The 20,740-nt window shown below is 41.3% G+C and overlaps 1 protein-coding gene across 1 annotated transcript in view; it reads left to right on the top strand.

The window, feature by feature from the left end:
- Positions 1–20,740, top strand: part of LOC127570638 (tomoregulin-1-like) — a 168,520-nt gene that overhangs the window by 113,395 nt on the left and 34,385 nt on the right. The window contains exon 5 of the mRNA XM_052016380.1: positions 18,891–18,987. Within this exon, the coding sequence (XP_051872340.1) occupies positions 18,891–18,987 (97 nt within the window). The remainder of the gene's footprint in view (positions 1–18,890; positions 18,988–20,740) is intronic.

Here is a 20,740-nt window from a genome sequence, read left to right on the forward strand (position 1 = left end):
ATTTACATGAATTGAATAGGTCTTTTTTAAAATCTTTTGAATGCTTTAAAAGGTATTTAAGTGCACTTCCACTTTTTCTAAATATCTCTGATCATCAGACAGATTTAGAAAGAGTAGAAGAGCTTTTGTGACAGCATGAGCTATGAGTAGGCCATCAGCTCTGCCTGTGGGTGGGGCTTTAGTTTGCATTGCATGAGGTTATTGTGTGAATTGTGTGGCTGCAAAAGGCAAATGAAACCACAGGGATACTGCAGGAGATGAATGCAAGGTTCACAATCCAGCCACTATTTCCCAAATGACACATTTACTGACTCAACCATTCTTCGGCAAAGTGGTTACAGATGATGATCATACTCTTCCTTCATCTTAAAATTCAACCCTAATTGCCCACACTAAACCTAGCATCTTATCTCAAAACAACTCCAAAGAGGCATACTCTGTCACCATTGCTTCTGTTCATTGTTCATGTGATTGCCAATAAAACCTCAGATCATAGGGTTTAACGTACAAGATAATACAAACTGGTATAATTCATTTTAAAAGTCAAGATCACTAAAATGTATTGTGTACTTTTTTAAGATAGTGGGATTTTGAGATTTGCCCTGTTTTGAATTAAGATACCAAAGGTTCATATCTTAAGAAAATCAGAATTAAAAACTGCAGCACCTGCTGCTTGACAGAAGCATAAAAGAATTGATTTTTTTAAATGTGTTTGTTATATTGTGTAGTTTAACTTAATAGGCATCAGCTTTTTGAACAATGCCATCATGACATATTTCATTTGTAGTTAAGTGTAAGAGGAGCCATTAAATCAAATTATACATAAACACTGTACTTACAAATATAAACATCATTGTATTCTTAGAATAAATACAGATTGTAATATATTCTGCAGAGAAGCAGCAGTGACTTTGCCTGTGCTGGGTGTGCTCCCTTGTGACCAACTGGCAACCCCTGAATGGTTCAGACAATCCTAATTATGTGTTTTATTCAATCACTGGTGTTAGTGACCAACATTAAATAATGTTGCTTCAGTGCAGCTGAAAGGTTATACTGATTATGGTTGAATAAGCATTTCTGGTTCTCAGAACCACAGAACACAACTTTGTGCATGTGTGAAGGTAGTCCTATGTTGTATATCATAGCCAAGAAATTCTAATGTGTAGTGAGATGATTTTGTGAGCTACACAATCAAATTTTATCAAGTGTGGATAGCGCACTTCCAGAAATTTGTTGTGGGACTTCCAGGCATCTGAAGCACATACACAACAAGAAGCATTCAGTAACATCAAAAAGCAAGAAAGGCATGTTTTGCTACCACTTACCCAATATTCATGTGCACACATGAGGTTACAGTTCCCTCACATTGAAATGATCTTAACAGGAAGGTTGAAGAAGTTAGTTAGCTAAAGGCAGCATGACATTCCTTCTGCTAGGGAGTCTATGGGATTCATAATCCTCCAGGTAGGTTCTCCTTTAGTTGTTGTTTTCTTGGTGTTCACTGCCAGTGTCTTCACCTGGACCTCTGGCTGGTCACCTGGCTGAATCAATCCAAACTTATACACCATCTGAACAACACCCCCAACCCACTACTACCCAACCTTCTCTGCACTTTGATCTTCTCTACCCCTCAAATGATCCTCTCTATATCCACCTTCAATCATCTCTTTCCTGTCCCCCGTCCTCCCCATCTGCAGGCCAGTTTGTTTCTTTAGCATCTCCAGGCCGATGATGTGCATACATAAAAAAGCAGCTGGACATGAAAGCAACAGAGGAAAGGACTTTGTGCGGGGCCTGTTCCATTACATAGTTGACTCATGCTTCTGGGGGCCTCACACAAATATACTGCACACCTCCAGCACAGTGCCTCTTTAATGCACCTTTATAAGCACTGTACTATTTCCATCCCCATGTATTTACCCAAATGTGGATATTCAGAGGGCCATTGTTGCTTACAGTATTATACAGCGAAACATGCTGCTCGGTTTTGTGCCTTGCTTATTAAGGGTGCTTTTAAGATTATGGGGATCCTAAATTAATTGTCAAAGATGGTTGGACTTGGTTGAAGATTTTCTACTAGTGGAATTCTATTGCATCTCACCACTGTTAGGGCAGGCAGCCAATCAGTTTAAAATGACTTAAACTGAAATGCAGTGATCTCTGAGGGGTTACTCGGAATGCTGTGGCAGCAACAGACTTCACTTGAACTTCACATCAGATCTTAGTCCGAATCCAAGTAGCCTTTCAAAGGTTATTGCTTTTCAGTTCAATCCTTTTTAAACTGAAGGATGAATTTAAAGTGTTATTCTTCAGATTGTAAATGCAATCCTCAGGACAAGGCACTACTGGCACAAATTGGTATTAATTAGTCAATAATCACTGTACAGTATCTCACCTACATGTTGTAGTGCAGCTTTATTGCATGCTTTGGTGTTTAAGAGAAAGTGATCTTGGCACATTCCCAAGACAGAGGTTCAAAAAAAAACAGTATTTCTAAAGGTTGCATTGCACTGGGAAGTGCTGACTTTAGAAGTCCCAGTCTAAAAATCAATGGCATTATTTACAATGCCCATAGTTATGAACACTGCAGTATAAATAGTATGACAGATCATTTAAAAGAAACATATCAAGTGTTGTCACATTGAACAATATACCACTATTGACTTCATTACCCACATTTATGGCATAATGCTTTATACTCAATCTCTCTCTAGTAAAATGTCAGGGTTTGAAATCGGGTAACTAGGATCTGTTTTTCTTAGTGCAAATTGTTCATAAAAATTGCTTTGGACATGTCTTGAAGTGTTGCAACCATCTGTCATTGAAGTTGCACCCACAGGTAAATAGGATTGGGCATTCCTTGCCAGGAATCATCCTAGTATGAAAGTCTTTTCCCAGTTACCATTGGCACACATGAAGATATTGTCAACATATGCGGTGCCTATTACTAGCTTTCTTATTGAAATTGGATCAGAAGTTTGTGACCTATGGCCTTCAAAGTAAAACAAGGAGCAAGCCATGCAGCAAGTAGGGATTAATACATGAACTAAAGGCCCACAGTTGGAACAGTGTTTTTATAAGTTGACTTCCCAGCGTTATTTTTATTTGCTGCTTTTTTTTTGGGGGGGGGGGGTGAAAAGCAAAGGTCATAGGGAGTCATGAGCTTTCGATCCAGTTTTGGAATAGAACTAAGGAGTACTGTACCTGTTGATGATATCATCAGCTGTGTGAATGATGACAGGGAAAAGATGGTCTGACTTGAGTGTACAGCATCTCTACCTTTTCAGCTAAGCACAAGATGCTGCGATCAGTGGTCCTGATGATCCCATTTCTTGCAAAGGCTTGGAGCCACTCATTGCATGGAGCGTGATTCTGCTGCTCCATGGTAAAGGTGGGATCGCCATGAGGAGACTGGAGTGCTCTTCAGCCCAATCTTTTGCCCGATTACCATTCCCCCCAACTATATTTCTTTATCCCATGTGGCAACTGTAGGAAGTGCCCTTGAACTGAGCTGAGCCTCTCCAAATGAACAATGCACAAGTGATACAGCAGCTCTGAGCTCTACAAGCTCCTTGTATGCTCTGCACTTCTAAATGAAAGAAAAGCACAATGACAATTTCTTGAAGCAAGTTTATCCCAATTTTGCAATTGCATTTTGGTGAACCCTAATTGAGTGTTTGGGCTAAACACAGCACCCATTTAGTATACCAGAAATGGATGAAATCCAACCCGTGGGCTCCAGTGTTAGCATTTCATAGTAAAACTTTAATATGGTAAGGACCTCCCTAGGTTATAAATGCCTGGCTTATGGACACCCCATGAATACGAACGAGTGTTTGGGAGTGCGGCAGGATGGATGCGGACAGATTTGCTGGCTGCTGCAGGGCTGCAAAGTGGCAAAGCTGCAAATTTTCTGCCAAGTAGGAACATTTCCACGTGCCTACTTCTGCTATTTCTGCATGCCTTCTCTAAAATCCCCACCCACTGAGCTACAATATTCAGGGCCTGGATCAGGCCAAGCAGAGCTGGGCAGATTGACCTGCTCGGTCAATGAGTCAGTGAGGCAGATGATCTTCCTGCGCCTGCTCACTTTCCCATCACAGCTGTTTCTGTCATCCTCTCCCACACGCTGTTTTTGTTCATTCCTTACGAATGGTTCTCAGGAACAGAACCCTGAGGTAATCCGGGGACAGCCTGTAAGTGCTAAAACTAGCAAACGTGTGTTAGTCTTTTATAACACCAGCTGCATTATGAAGGGGCTGAAATCACTGGTTGCCTGTGGTCTGGTCATCAACATTTCTTCCAGCATGGTACAGGATGAAATCTTCCACTGTGAGGCCAGTTTCCAATCTATCAGCAAGGCCAGACGAGCACAATTGGCTGACTGCAGGGACAGAACAGCATTGACAGCTGATGAGGTCATGACCCCAGCTTCACCAGCTGTCATGGTTGCCACTTAAATTGTCTTTGATATTCAAAATCTCCCAGGATCTTTTAAGAAAACAAAACTTTACATGCGCCTACTTAAATACGATTCAAAACATTTAAATTAAATGAAAAGATTTTATCCTTCTTGCAGCAGCTGATTTCTCCCATTCACTCTCAGCCTGGAAAATCTACCAAGTCTACCAGGTTAACCTCACACCTACCCAGCCGGTCTCACTGACATAGTGAGCGAGTGAGTGAGTTTGCTCAGCGCTCCTGGCTCTGCTCAGCTTATAGTACATATATACATATATATATATATATATATATATATATATATATATATATATATATATATATATACACACACACACAAAAATTGTATCCCAAAAATATAAATCACTTAATATTGATTGTTCATGATTAGAATGAACTAAAATCAAACTAGAACCTACAAGCCGGGGTATCTGTGAGGTTAACTTGGTATAATTCAGAATTCAGCAGTCAGAAGAGCTGGGATGTCAGCAAGAGTTTACGTTGCCCCATTGGAGTCCATGGGAAGCCCACCAGTGCAATGTAAATGTCCCACAGAGAGCACATGCTGATTGGAGACCCGTGCTACAGCCCCCACTCAGGATTTGCCCAATGATATCATATCGCTTGGCGTATCTACATGGATCTCATTGGAAGAAAGGCAAAGAGGCAGTGACAAATGAATGGAAATTACGACGGTCTGAAGATAACAGCACTGGCATTTCCAAAGTCTAGGTGCGAATCATGTACACTTCTCTTAAAATTAGCAAAGGAAGAAAATAAAACACAGAATATACTGATACATTTTCAATGCCCATTTCCATAGCAATTTTCTCAATGGCCAAGAAATAATAATGGACACAAGAAGGTGGACAAGATAGATGTTGGCAGTGGTGGGCCCATGACTGATTTTGATCTGCAAACATCAGTGGTGCCCGAGGCTGATTGGCTAAATCGGGGAGTTGGGGTGGGGGATATTGGAGGATCTGGGGTAGGCTGGGAGAGTAGGTCAGTGGGAAGGTTGGAGGTGGAGGATGAAGGATGGAGTGCAATGTGGAAAGGAGGTGAACCTGAGGGATAATAGGTAAATATAGTGTCTCAGTCTGGTTGCACTGAAATTGGCCAAAGATACCCACCCTTGGGCCAATATAGCCTAATTTACTCTGCGATGCTCCCAAAGATGCACTGCACAGGCATCCAATGGTCAACCATGCCTGAAGTACCCAGTCAAAAGTCAGTGCTACCCATCCAAATAATGAGATTCAACACCTATGTATAAATAATTGAATCCCAAAAATATAAGTAATTCAATATTGATTGTTCATGATTAGAATGAACTGAAATCAAATTAGACCTTATTAGAACATAGAACAGTACAGCACAGTACAGGCCCTTCAGCCCATGATGTTGGGCCGACCTATATAAACACCTACTCTGTGATCACTCTAACCCTTCCCTCCTACACAGCCCATAACCCTCCATTTTTCTTCCATCCACGTGCCTATCTAAGTATCTTTTAAATTTCCCTATTGTATCAGCCTCTACCATACTAGCCTTGCAAGACCCTGTAATTAATTTATGTAGCAGAGATGTCAGGGTTGTTACCAGATATCAGTACATTGTTATAAAGACAGATGGACAAAGACAGCTTAATAGCAAGTATTGTCAGACTGCACTAGAAATAATATGGTATGTATTAGGTAATTTGCAGAAGTTGCCAGCACAGCTGGTTAACTGAAAAGATTCAAATGAAACTGATTCAGAAACATTAGTGTAGATTTACTTTTCCTTCAAAAACCAAAACAAGTAGTTCTTGCAGAATTCACAACTATCAGAAGTAAATGTTAACCACCAAGTGATAATCAAAATAGAAACATTGGTGAAATAACAAAACATAAAGTGTAGGCAAATCAGCTCCTTATGCCTGCTCTGTCATTCAGTACGATCATGTTTGATCTTTGAGCTCAGCAGCATTTTCCCGCATGAACCCCAAATAATTTGATTCCCTAATAATTAAAAATCTATTGATCTCTTTCTTGAATATACTCAGAGCTTCCACAGTCTCTTGGATAGAGTATTCCAAAGATTCCTCTGGTTGAAGAAATTTCTCCTCATTTCTGTCCTGAGTCTTATTTTGAGACTGTGACCCTAGTTATAGAATCATTGAGTTATACAGCATAGAAGCAGGTCCTTCAGCCCAACTCATCCATGCTGACCAAGTTGTCTACTTGAGCTTGTCGCACTTCCCCGTCTTTGGCCCATATCCCTCTAAACCTTTCCCATCTTGTGCTAGGCACTCAGGTCAAGTTCTTAAGGATTGTATATCTTTCATTGATGTCACCATTATCAATGTAAGGAAAACTTTTTACCAAGCAATTACCACATCTGCTTAAGAGTGGTGAAAACTTGATCTATGGTAGGCCAATGTGCATTTTTCATTTAGAAATAGAAATTAAGTAGCCCACAAGTAGTCCAATAAGTCATGACAGAAAGGACTAGAAGTCGGGGTGGGGGGAGGGAGAGTGGTGGAAGGAAGAGTTGAGGATTGGAAATGGACAATCAATAGGCCGGGATAGGCAGAAGAGGTTAGGAAAGGATTTGTAGGGTAGTCGAAATTGTGGTCATATGCAAACGATCAGTGAGGGGAGCAATAGTCAGTTAGAGAAGAAGTTGTGGGAAGGAGGTTTCAGTGATTGGTTTGGGGGTGCGAGTTGGCCCAGTGGGTAACTTGGTTTATTATTGTCATATGTACCGAGGTACAGTGAAAAACTTGTCTTGCATACTGTTCATATGGATCAATTCATTACAACAGTGCATTGAGGTAGTACAAGGTAAAACAACAACAGAGTACAGAATAAAATGTTACAGTTACAGAGAAAGTGCAGTGCAGGTAGACAATAAGGTGCAAGGCCATAACAAGGTAGATTGTGAGGTCAAGAGTCCATCTTACTGTAGTAGGGAACCATTGAATAGTCTTATAACAGTGGGATAGAAGCTACTCTTGAGCATAGTGGTACATTCTTTCAGGCTTTTGTATCCTCTGCCTGATGGAAGGGGGGAGAAAGGGAATGTCCAGGGTGGGTGGGGTCTTTGATTATGGTGGCTGCTTTACCCAGGCAGTGAGAAATGTAGACAGAGTCCATGGAGGATGTACTGAGCTGTGTCCACAACTCTCTGCAGTTTCTTGTGGTCACAGGCAGAGCAGTTGCCATACCAAACCGTGATGCATCCAGATAGGATGCTTTCTATGGTTCATCGATAAAAATTGTTGAGGGTCAAATGTGAGGACTAACACACACAAAATGCTGGAGGACCTCAGCAGGTCAGGCAGCGTCAATGGAGAGAAATAAACAGTTGACATTTCAGAGACCCAAAATGTCAACTGTTTATTTCTCTCCATAGATGCTGCCTGACCTGCTGAGTTCCTCCAACATTTTGTGTGTGTGTTGCTCCAGATTCCAGCATCTGCAGAATCTCTTGTGTCAAATGTTAGGAGTGTCAAGCAATGGTCACAAGCTGGGAATGGGATATTGGTGCCCACAACTGGGGATTGAGAAACCAGGAGCAGGCCAAATGAGCATTTTTCTTAAATGGAATCTGAGGTAGGTTCTCAGTTCTGGACTGCACTGGCTGGGACTTGTTCAGGTTGTTTGCCTTTAAATAATGACCTCCCAAATACTGAGAAAACCTTCTGCATAAATGAGACATCCAGGAGGGTGCTCATGTTCATGAAAATCCCAGAAGTGGCATCCAGTTGCATGTTGTTGGATGTTACTCTGCACCTCTAGGCTGCTCTGTGTATTTGTGCATCAGAAGTGGAATGGAAATTGCGTGCTTCATGCATTAGGTTCTAATTTTCCATTGTGTGTTTCATTAAAACTGAATTATACAGTGCACAAAAATCTGATGCTATGCTATCTAGTTTCTAGATACTTATGTTTTAAAAGCCATTGAAAGTCTTATTCTGCCTGCAAAAAACTGAGAATAGAATAAGGATTAATTAGGTGCTACAGGAGCTAAATAGAGATTAAAATGTGAGTCACTCTCAATTGAAATGTATAAAAAACGCATTGATTAGACAACGTAATTTAGTTGCTTTAACATTAAATCAATAACTTGTCTAATTTGATGCTATTCATCAGACCAAATAAATTTAAACTGTTTAGTACTAGCATCTTTAAATTCTCTGTTTTACCTATTCAGGCTAGACATGCTTAAACCTGATAAATTTCTTGGAAATCTGCAGCAAAATTAAATGTATTTTGCATGTGTATAGTTATTTCCAACTAAAATTAATGTGAACTCAATGAGCCCTGAAAACATTACTCACAGCTCACCAGATATGAACTGAACAATCAGGCATGTCACCAGTGTTTCATACCAGGAGTCAACATTTTGGTAAACTGATCTACTTGGTTGCTTTTCTTACTATTACATAATACTTATGAGAGTCTTGCTGCTGATGGAAATAATTACAGTCGCTAGATTTTGCAGACAGGAATTCTAATGAGAACAGGAAATTTCAGCTAAAATGTACAGTGACTGAAATGACTTACGATAGAGCCACAGAGCTATACAGCACAGAGATGAGCCCTTCGGCCCAACAGGTCCATCCCGAAAGTAACGTCTATCTGCGCTAATCCCATTTGCCTATGTTAGGTCTGTTTCCTCTATTTCTTTCCTATCCAAGCACCTGGCCTAATGTCTTTTAAACATTGTAATTGTACCCGCCTCTACCATCTCCTCTAGCAGCTCGTTCCATATAACCACTACCTTGTGTGCGAAAAACTTGCCCCTCAAATCTCGAACTTGTCCCTCAGATCTTAGAATAGTTGAGATTAACAACGTGGGCAGAGGGAGGAAAAGAAAAATAAATAATTATTGAAGGGAAAAGAGAAAAAATGCTTACATTGTCCAGGGAAGGATCAGAGCAGTAATGATAATGAGGGGAAAAGGGACAGAAGTTTAGAATAGAGCTTCAAGCTGGCAGAGAAAGGACAGTGCAAACGTTGATTAAAGCGAGCATGGAGAATGCCAGCGTGAAATGGGGAGGCAGGAATTATGTTCTGGCTTGATCTGAGGGCGTGCAACATGTCATTTGCAATTAGAGAGAGGAGTAAGAATGTCAACAGGCACTGAAGTAACCCTCTCAATTTACAGGGTGCAATGTGAATTGACCTGCACTCACAAACATGACTTTTATATCAGAGTCTGGTCTGCACTGAATCTAACCTTACTAGAAGCTGCGCACTGAAAATGCATCTCAGAAACTCTCCTTGCCATACAGGATCCAATGTATCCTGCTAGTCAAGGATGGGATTGGAAGGTGGGGATAGGTGGTCAATGTATCATGTCCCATGGGAAATGTGATGATACCAGCAGGCAGAGGTTGAACCAATTACAGGTTGGTTCAAGCTCTGCCTTTCAGCTGGGCCAGCATGACTGATCTCATCTGGGAATGTATGAATGTATCTCATTTGATTTTCTGCCAGTTCTGTTTTACTTCCACCAGAGATGTGGTGGAATACATATAATAGTATCTAGCCCCAGAATTTCTATGAAAAAAATGTGTTTAGTACGGCATATCTATGACATGGTTCTAGAGTGGACAGTGTGACTTAGATGTGAATATGCTACATTTAAAGCAACTGTTGGGAAACTGATGGACTAGCTAATCTGTTGAAAATCTGAATGTGTTTTTGTTTCTTTTTAACATCAGAGATTTGTTGACTAATGATAAAGCACTACAGTTTAAAAAATACTGAAAACTAGTCTTGCTGATAGCTATGTCTGCACGAGGTGCATCCAGCTGCAGCTCCTTGAAGACCGTGTTAGGAAAATGGAGCTGCAGCTGGGTGACCTTTGGCTCCTACGGGAGAACAAGGAGTACATAGATAAGAGCTACAGGGAGGCAGTCACTCCTGAGCTGCAGGAGGCAGGTAGCTGGGTGACTGTCAGGAGAAGGACGGAGAATATGCAGGTAGTGCAGAGTACCCCTGTGGCCGTTCTCCTCCATAACAGGTATACCGCTTTGGATACTGTTGGGGGGGTGGGGGGATGACCTACCAGAGGAAAGCCGCAGTGACCAGGTCTCTGTCACCGAGCCTAGCTGAGTGGCGGAGAAGGGAAGGGGGGAGAAGAGGAGGGCGGTAGTGATGAGAATTCAATAGTAAGGGGGGCAGACAAGAGATTCTGTGGACGTGAAAGACACTGCCGGATGGTATGTTACCTCACGGGTTCCAGGGTCAGGGACATCTCGGATCAGGTCCACACCATTCTGAAGGGGGAGAGTGAACAACTAGAGGTCGTGGTACATATTGGTACCAATGACATAGGTAGGAAAAGAGATGAGATCCTGAAGAGGGAATATAGGGAGCTAGGTAGGAAGCTGAAAAGCAGGACCTCAAGGGTAGTAATCTCTGGATTGTTGCCTGTGCCACACGTCAGTGAGGGTAAGAACAGGTTGATTTGGCAGAAGAATGCGTGGCTGAGGAGTTGGTGATGGGGGCAGGGTTTCAGATTTGTTGACCATTGGGATCTCTTCTGGGGAAGGCACAACCTGTACAAAAGGGGCAGGTTACACCTGAACTGGAGGGGGACCAATATTCTTGTGGGCAAGTTTACTAGAGCTGTTGGGGAGGGTTTAAACTAGTTCGGCAGGGGGATGGGAACCCAAATGATATGTCAGAGGTTGGTGCATTCAGTGCACAAGTAGATGCAGCGTGTAGAAAGACTGTGAGGAAGGATAGGCATCAGGAACAAGGCTGATGAACTTAGAGCATGGGTCAGTACATGGAACTATGACGTTGTGGCCATTACAGAGACTTGGCTGTCAGAAGGCCAGGAATGGCTGCTGGATATTCCAGGGTTTAGATGTTTCAAAAGGGACAGGGACGGAGGTAAAAGAGGTGGGGGAATGGCTTTGCTGATCAGGGACAGCGTCACAGCCGTAGAAAGGGAGGACATCCTGGAAGGATCGTCTACTGAGTGTGGGTGGAAGTCAGAAACAAGAAGGGAGTGATCACTCTATTGGGAGTATTCTACAGACACCCCAATAGCGGCAGAGACACTGAGGAGCAGATTGGGGGGGGGGGGCAGATTTTGGAGATGTGCAAAAATAACAGCTGTTGTCATGGGTGATTTCAACTTCCCTTGAGAGAGACCTTGACATTTGTGAGGATGGCATACAACAAGCTGATACGCCAGGGCATGTTGACATGAGAAAAAGGATGTGCATGAACTTTTGAAAACGTTAGGATAGATAAGTCACTGGGGCTGGACGGGATATATCCAAGGTTATTACAGGAAGCAAGGGAAGAGATTGCTGCACCTTTGGAAATGATCTTTGTGTCCTCACTAGCCACAGGAGCAGTACCAGATGATTGGAGGATGGCAAATGTTGTTCCTTCGTTCAAGAAAGAGAGTAGGGATAACCCTGGGAATTACAGGCCAGTGAGTCTTACTTCAATGGTGGGCAAATTACTGGAGAAGATTCTTAGAGACAGGATTTATGGGCATTTAGAGAAGCATAGGCTGATTAGGGATAGTCAGCATGGCTTTGTGAGGGGCAGGTCGTGCCTCATGAGCCTGATTGAATTCTTTGAGGATGTGACAAAGCACATTGATGAAGATAAGATAAAATATCTTTATTAGTCACATGTACATCAAAACACACAGTGAAATGCATCTTTTGCATAGGGTGTTCTGAGGGCAGCTCGCAAGTGTCACCACACTTCTGGCACCAACATAGCATGCCCACAACTTCCTAACCCGTACGCCTTTAGAATGTGGGAGGAAACCGGAGCACCGAGAGGAAACCCACGCAGTCACGGGGAGAATGTACAAACTCCTTACAGACAGTGGCCGGAATTGAACCCGGGTTGCTGGTGCTGTAATAGCATTACGCTAACCACCAAGTGGTGTATATGGATTTTAGTAAGGCATTTGATAAGGTTCCTCATGGAAGGCTCATTCAGAAAGTCAGGTGGCAAGGGATCCAGGGAAACTTGGCTGTGTGGATTCAGAATTGGCTCGCCCATAGAAGACAGAGGGAGGTGGTAGATGGAGCCTATTCTGACTGGAGGTCGGTGACCAGTCGTGCTGTGCAGGGATCAGTTCAGGGACCCCTGCTCTTTGTGATTTTTATAAATGACTTGGATGAGGATTTGGAAGGGTGGGTTAGTAAGTTTGCAGATGACACTACTTGGTGGTGTTGTGGATAGTGTAGAAGGTTGCTGTAAATTACAACAGGACATTGATGGAATGCAGAGCTGGGCTGAGAAGTGGCCGATGGAGTTCAACCCAGGAAAGTGTGAAGTGATACACTTTGGAAGATCAGATTTGAAGGCAGAATACAAGGTTAATGGTAGGACTCTTAGCAGTGTGGAGGAACAGAGGGATCTTGGGGTCCACATCCATAGATCCCTCAAGGTTGCCACGCAGGACGATAGGGTTGTTTAGGGTGTGTTGGCCTTCAGTCAGGGTATTAATTAGTCAGGGTATTAAGTTCAAAAGCCGCAAAGTAATGTTGCAGCTCTATAAAACTCTGGTTAGACCACACTTGGAGTATTGTGTTCTGTTCTGGTCACCTCATATAGGAAGGATGTGGAAGCTTTAGAGAGGGTGCAGAGCAGATTTACCAGGATGCTGCCTGGATTGGAGAGCATGTCTTATGAGGATAGATTGAGCGAGCTAGGGCTTTTCTCTTTGAAGAGAAGGAGGATGAGAGGTGACTTGATAGAGGTGTACAAGATGATGAGAGCCATAGATCGAATGGACAGTCAGAGACTTTTCCCAGGGCGAAAGTGGCTCATATGAGGGGGCATAATTTTAAGGTGCTTGGAGGAAGGTATAAGGGGCATGTCAGAGGTAAGTTTTTTTTTACACAGAGAGTGGTGGGTGCGTGGAATGCACTGCCGGCAGAGGTGGTGGAGGCAGATACATTAGGGACATTTCAGAGACTCTTAGATAGGCACATGAATGATAGAAAAGTGGAGGGCTAGGTGGGAGGGAAGTGTTAGATAGATCTTAGAGCAGCATAAAATGTTGGCACGACATCGTGGGCCAAAGGGCCTGTACTGTGCTGTAATGTTCTATGTTCTAAGCAGAACCTATAAATGCGCTACCAATTTTATCTCTCCAATATGTGTCCCTTATCAGTTTTTCTTTCCTTCAGTCGTGAATGAATGCTTGATGTTCCTCTGAGCTGATTGATTTATAGATGACAGCAACTCTGTAATCCCTAAATCCCAAGAAAATATTCTTCCCTTGGTAGACATACTTCATTACAGGTCTGAACTGCAAATGAATCTGGTCTTACTATGTTAGCATGTCCACATACATTCACTATCCTGCCAGAGTAATTCAATAGTAATCAGAAGCAGAAGCTCTGACTGATTATTTTCCTTCCTAGCTCAGATTTACTGAGGTTTTTAGTATGTCTACTGCTTTACTGACCAAGATATCTAGCTGGAGCAACAAACAATCAGCGCATCAAGGAGGGGGGAGCTGAGGGCGAAGGTGGAGACAGCTGCTGGAGCAGGAACACAAAGGCTACCAGTGTGGGAATCTAATATGTAAGGAAGGCGACAAGCCCACCAATCACCTCTGGCCCCTGCCTCACCACTCCCCCTCTCCACTTTATACTGGCTATATCCCCTCTCCACTCTTAGTCCTGATGCAGGGTCTTGACCTGAAACGTAGACAATTCCTTTCTCCCCACAGCTGCTGCTTGACCTGCTGAGCTCCTCCAGCAGATTGTTTGTTACCACTTATAAATCCCTGCCTGAGTGTTGTCGATATCTAGCTGCAGGGGCTGCTTCATTAGTGGAGGAGTTACAAATGGAATTGAACACTTTGCAATCTTCAGCACGTGATCTCATGATGGGAGGAGGGTCATTTATTAGTATTGGTATTGGTACTGGTCTATTATTGTCACTTGTACCGAGGTACAGTGAAAAGCTTGTCTTGCAAACCAATCATACAGGTCAATTCATTACACAGTGCAGTTACATTGAATTAGTACAAAGTGCATTGATGTAGTACAGGTTAAAACAGTAACAGTACAGAGTAAAGTGTCACAGCTACAGACAAAGTGCAGTGCAATAAGGTGCAAGGTCACAACAAGGTAGATCGTGAGGTCATAGTCCATCTCATTGTATAAGGGAACCGTTCAATAGTCTTATCACGGTGGGGTAGAAGCTGTCCTTAAGTCTGGTGGTACGTGCCCTCAGGCACCTGTATCTTCTACCTGATGGAAGAGGAGAGAAGAGAGAATGTCCCAGGTGGGTGGGGTCTTTGATTATGCTGGCTGCTACACCAAGACAACAAGAGGTAAAGACAGAGTCCAAGGAGGGGAGGCTGGTGTCCATGATGCGCTGGGCTGGGTCCACAACTCTCTGCAGCTTCTTGCAGTCCTGGGCAGAGCAGTTGCCGTACCAAGCCGTGATACATCCAGATAGGATGCTTTCTATGGTGCATCGGTTAAAGTTAGTGAGAGTCAAAGGGGACAAACCAAATTTCTTTAGCCTCCTGAGGAAGTAGAGGCACTGGTGAGCTTTCTTGGCCGTGGCATCTACATGATTTGACCAGGACAGGCTGTTGGTGATGTTCACTCCCAGGAACTTGAAGCTCTCAACCCTCTCGACCTCAGCACCATTGATGTAGACAGGTGCATGACACCGCCCCGTTTCCTGAAGTCAATGACCAGCTCTTTTGTTTTGTTGACATTGAGGGAAAGGTTGTTGTCGTTATGGCAACATAATTGCCATATCAGCTACTTCATAACAGGTTATGAAGTAGCTGAAGATGTTTGGGCCGAAAGCTCTGTCCGAAGGAACTGATGCAGTATTGTTTTGAGGCTGGGATGATTAATCTTTGACAACCCCAACCAACTTCCTTTGTGTAAGGTATGACTCCAACCACCAAAGCGTTTTTCATTTGATACCCGTTGACTTCAGTTTTACCAGGACATTCTGATGCCACACTTAATCAAGTACTGCCTTGATATCAAGGGCAATCACTCTCACCTTACCTGTAGAATTCAGCTTTTAGGTTCCTGTCTGGACCAAGACTGTGAGGAGGTCTGAGGCCGAGTGGTCCTGGTAAAACTGAAATTAGGCATAGGTGAGTAGCCTATCAGTGAGTAAATAGCACTTATTGGCACTGTCAGTGACAGCTTCCAATGGTTGAAACAAGATATGTGGGTGTAGGTTGACATTTCCTCTCAAAGTCAAGGACAATAATTTTATTTAACTACCTATCCTTGTTGTCATGTTCTCTTCAACATTGTACGCCTTAATTTTAGCAAGTCTTCTTATAAAACAGCTTAAGAACTGCTTTTTGACATTCTGTTTTGTGCCAGCTATATTTCTTGTAACAATTAAACTTGTTAGACATAACTTTTCCTTTTCAGTTTATTTCATGCTAGCTATCCTTTCAGGTAAATAGTCATTTTCTTACATAATATAAGCCTTTGAAACCACTATCAGTGTTAAGCTGATTGGTCTAAAGATATGCAGTTTATCCCTTCAAGAAGATTTGAATTTGTATAACTGTCACTGAAAATACTATTTCAATCCAAGTTCACTACCTGTATCCCTCAAATGATTTTCTTCCCAAAGGTCAGTCCAATACCCCATAACAAAATTACCTCCCTGAGGAGTCTATTCCAAGCATACATTGCTCATTGTGTTAAATTGTCACTCTCTGCAATACTAAACAAAATGACAGTGAATCAGCAGCCTAATTTCTTTTCTGATTCACTACACTAATTTTACATTATTGCACAGTGAAGATCTGCCCCAATCTGCTATGTAATTATGGACAAGTTGTCCATTTAACTTCTCTCCTCTGAACTTTATGTAATGGGAGACCTGCATGAGAAGGATTAAAGGAATAAGGGCATGGAGGGAAAGAACACAAACATAAACAGAGATTAATTTACTGATGTATCATTGCTAATTAACAATATCAATTTTCAAAATTTACATTACTTACCTTCTGGCTCAATGCTTTGAAACATTCTCAGGTGGTTTAAATATTGTACAACACCGTAAAAGCCAGTAAGACCATTGCGATTTTGTTTCACATATTCTGAGGTGTGTGCTGTTTTTTAGTCCTCTTAATCTGGATTACAGTCCTGACCTTCATGCCTTACTTTTAAGCGGACTGTAATTATTATAATTTATTACTGAGCTTTTATTATATTGGGAGTAATATTTCATCACATTTTATCCTCTTGTGTTTTATCATTTACAGTTTAACTTAATTGCATTTAATTGCATCAGTTTCACAGCTCTTTTGCTTGCTTATATCATCAGCCAGTTATTAACATGTCACCATCTGGAATCTGATCAAACATATGCATATATAATGTGTGTCATACAGCGTATTTATGTTAAATTTGTTATGCAGTGCCTGCTCTGTGTCATCAATCACTATGAAAAGCCATATCTCATCACACCACTGTCTTGTATTGATGACTATATCACACTCTGAGTGGCAATATATAATGATCCCCAGTCAGTGTATCTGTAGCTGATTGCCTATTTGTATAAAGTTTGGAGCAGATCTTAAATGATACGTATGTTTAGTATCAGTTATCTACAGTTCCCTGTCTTTCAACCCCATTCCCTGCCACAGGGTTTAATTACTCAATGCCAAAATCTGTCCCACTTAAGCTCATCCCTTTCCCTCGAGACCAGCTTGCTCACCTGATCTTGGATTTAATTCCTCAGCTTTTGCATTGCCAAGAAGTGATTTCTCTATTGTTATTTTTATATTTTAACTTTATTCTCATGTATCAAAGAACAAGTTTACTTGGCAAATTTTTTTCTTGCACTTTTATTTCTCCTTAAGCTAGCCATTGCCCCACAACAAACTAACAAGCTTACTTACACATGCATACAAAGATATGCATGTGACGTAGCTGGTCATTACATTCGTCTGGAACTGGTGCATTGCATCTGTTGTAAATAGTTTTCCGATTTGGAGAGATTGTCAATTACCTATAGATCAGTGAAAATTGTGAAACTGCAGATGCTGGAAATCTAAACTAAAGTTGAAAGTGCTGGAAATGCTCAGGAAAGGGAAACAACGTTATTGTTTCAAACTGAAGACTCTTTACCAGAACTTACAATATAATTGCTCTGGCCATTGCTATAGTTCTGAAAGTGTTCAGTATTTACAATTTCTGCTCAAAGACCTGTTGTAAATTGCTGCTGGATTTCTCCATATTTCTTCTATAGATTGCAGATATCCAGCTGGCTTGTCAATACACCAGGCATTTCATTGTGCATACCCAACAAACTTGTCATGTAGTGTGCTCCCTTAAAGTCCTCTGGAGCAGAACTCTGGTGCATTCTCGCCTTCTAGCTCTCCACTCTGTTCTTGCTCCCTGCCTTGGCTGCTGGCCTCTGGTGTCCATCTGATGTATATCCCAGCTCCATCCTATCCCCTAATGGATGGAAGCGTGGATTGGAAACGGGGCCTTATGTGATTTTTTTCAAAGTTTCTATGAATTTGACCAGTTTTCTTTTCAGTTTGATCAAGATTCTCTAAGTTGTATAACTGAAACAACTGTAAGAAACACTATTACAGACTCATTGCATTCACATTATATTTCTGGTTTTTATCAAAGTTAGACCATATAAGCTGACTGCCAGCGACAAATATGTAGCTCTTTTCACACTAAAGCTTAAGATTGCAGGGCAGATTTAAATAAAGACAACAAATGCTCAGTGTTCATAATGTTCTAGTGTAATCATTGCAGACAAGATCATGATGGTGATATCTGCTTTACTCAAAATTATTGCACCCATACAGCTTAAAACTGAACCAAAGGATCCGTGCAAAGTAGACATTATGACTGGAAAATGGAAGTAAAATTGATCTAATTGCCTTTGTCAAAAAGTTGTACATAAAGGTTCTATTTCTACATGAACTTTATATTCTAAGTCAACCACAAGAACAACTTGTGTTTATGTGAACAAGGTGCTTCACAGCATATTCAAACAAAATTTGACGCCAAGTCACAGTTCCCTAAAATTTGGTTGAGGTGATAGGATTTGAGGATATTCTTAGAGGAGAGAAGAGAGAAAAAATGATGGGCAGGTTCAAGAGGGAATGTCAGAGTTTAGGGCCTAAACAGTTAAGGGAATAGAAGTAGTAGTGAAATGATTAAATTCATGGCTGATCTGAGACTAACTAAGGAATGCTTTATATCACACACCATAGATACCAACCAAGCAATGAAGAAAAATCATGTTGACAAGTGTGTTTCATAGACAGTGTACCCCTTTCTGAATGTGAACATGAAACTGTCATTTTCCTTAACTTTGCAGCAAGTTATATAAAGTCATGGTGTGATGTGCTTCTATGTTGCTTTTTCATATAATCTTAAATAAATCAAATGTGATATTATTTCTGTACAGAATATGAAGGTTCGGGAATAGAAAGACGCCAAAAACACGTAAAGTGTGGAAAATGCAAGTACGGTGCAGAATGTGATGAAGATGCAGAGGATGTCTGGTAATTTATCTTTCAAAAGCTACAGCAGAAGCAACATAAGTATAGATTGAAAAAAGATACTTTCATTTTATTCAAAGCAGATATAATACATCTACAACAAAACAGTGAATTATTTTGTATTGACTGAAGAACCTCTTGCAAAGGAGAGTTATAAGTGGATAACTGCATTACCTTAGACACTGGTTTCACACTCTATTGATTAAAAATAGGAAAGCAAAGAATTTCAGTCACCAGCGGTAAATACCAATGAGAATATTGTCTGTCAGTTGTATTCAGTCCCATTGGCTTCAGTGGAAACAAATCTGTGGAGATATATACAAATGACAGCCAATGCAGGTATTGTAATGTTAACAACCAAAGACAAATTTCTGTCCCAAAGCATTAAAGTAACATACACGAAGAACCAAAGAAAATAAAACTAACAGGACATGGATACATAGATAGAAAATGAAAACAAATACAAGTTAATGGAAAAAAGAAAAACAATCAAAAATATGTTGCATTTGAATTAATCAAATACCTGGCTCTTATTAGCCTGTTGTCTTAATATTTTCTGTCATACACACTTGTACAGGCAGTCCCCAGGTTACAACAGATTTCCGTTCCTGAGAACTGTTCGTAACCCGAACTGTTTATAACTCAGAAACGAACAGAAGCAGCTGTGACAGAAGAGAAAACAGGTGCAAGAACAGCAGCCACCACCTGGTCTCTCAGGCTCAGTAAACGAGTCTGCCCAGTGCTCCCAGCTCTGCTTGGCTCCACCCAGCCCCCGATTGTCGTGGCTTGGTGGGTGTGGGGCGAGAAGGCACACGGAAGTGCCCTGTTCCCACAAGGCAGAAGATGCCTGCAACCCACACCAGTCAATAAATCCATCTCCATCCATTCCACTGGTCTTCCAAACACTTGCTCATATGTACGGGCTGTCGATAAGTCAGGCTCCTGTAACCTGGAGAGGATCTGTACTTTTACTTACTGAACGTTATGCTAAAATAATCCATTGAAAACAATATTTTACATGTTGTACAGGTTATTAGGAATTTGTATTTGGAGAACTTAATCTTCTGAATCTATTCCACAATCGCAGTTTTAAAAATTTAATCTATGTTGAATATTAAGAGTCATATCCCACTGGAACCAGGAATTGCATATTTTGGCACAGTAGTTACAATGAAGCAATGGTCTGATGATATAGGGGAACCATTATCCTCTGGGAGCACATCCACTTATAGAGGTAATATTTGTTTAAAGCAGGTTGTCTTTCTTTAACAAATTCTGAAATAAGCACACAGGGAATATTAACATGAATATCAATCTTATGTAACCCAATCGCTCCACTTTCTCTGAAGATGTTGTCTTTTCACATTCATCAGTAATATCTTTTTGACTAGCTTATCACATAGCAAAAGTATATTATTGATGTATTTCTAATGTAAAGAAAATATATTTCTGCAGTACCTCAATTGTATCATATTAATCTGCATATAATGTATTAATATTCCTGCAACGTTTTCCTTAGAGAAAAATTACCATTTTTAATGGCTCTGTGTTAATTCACCAAACCTCCTCGAGTGAAGACATACTGTTTGAAACAACCCGCTTCCAAAGGACAGCAGCCAATCTACATCTCTCATACTACTGATCTAACATTCTGCATTTGATAAAGGAGCTGTGTCATGCAGACCTTGTTTATGTCTTTTCTGCTTATTAAAAAAAATGCAGAAGTGTATTTGGAAAAATATAGGCTTAAGGGAGT

This window comes from Pristis pectinata, chromosome 5 (assembly GCF_009764475.1).
Source record: "Pristis pectinata isolate sPriPec2 chromosome 5, sPriPec2.1.pri, whole genome shotgun sequence".
Lineage (NCBI taxonomy): Eukaryota > Metazoa > Chordata > Chondrichthyes > Rhinopristiformes > Pristidae > Pristis > Pristis pectinata.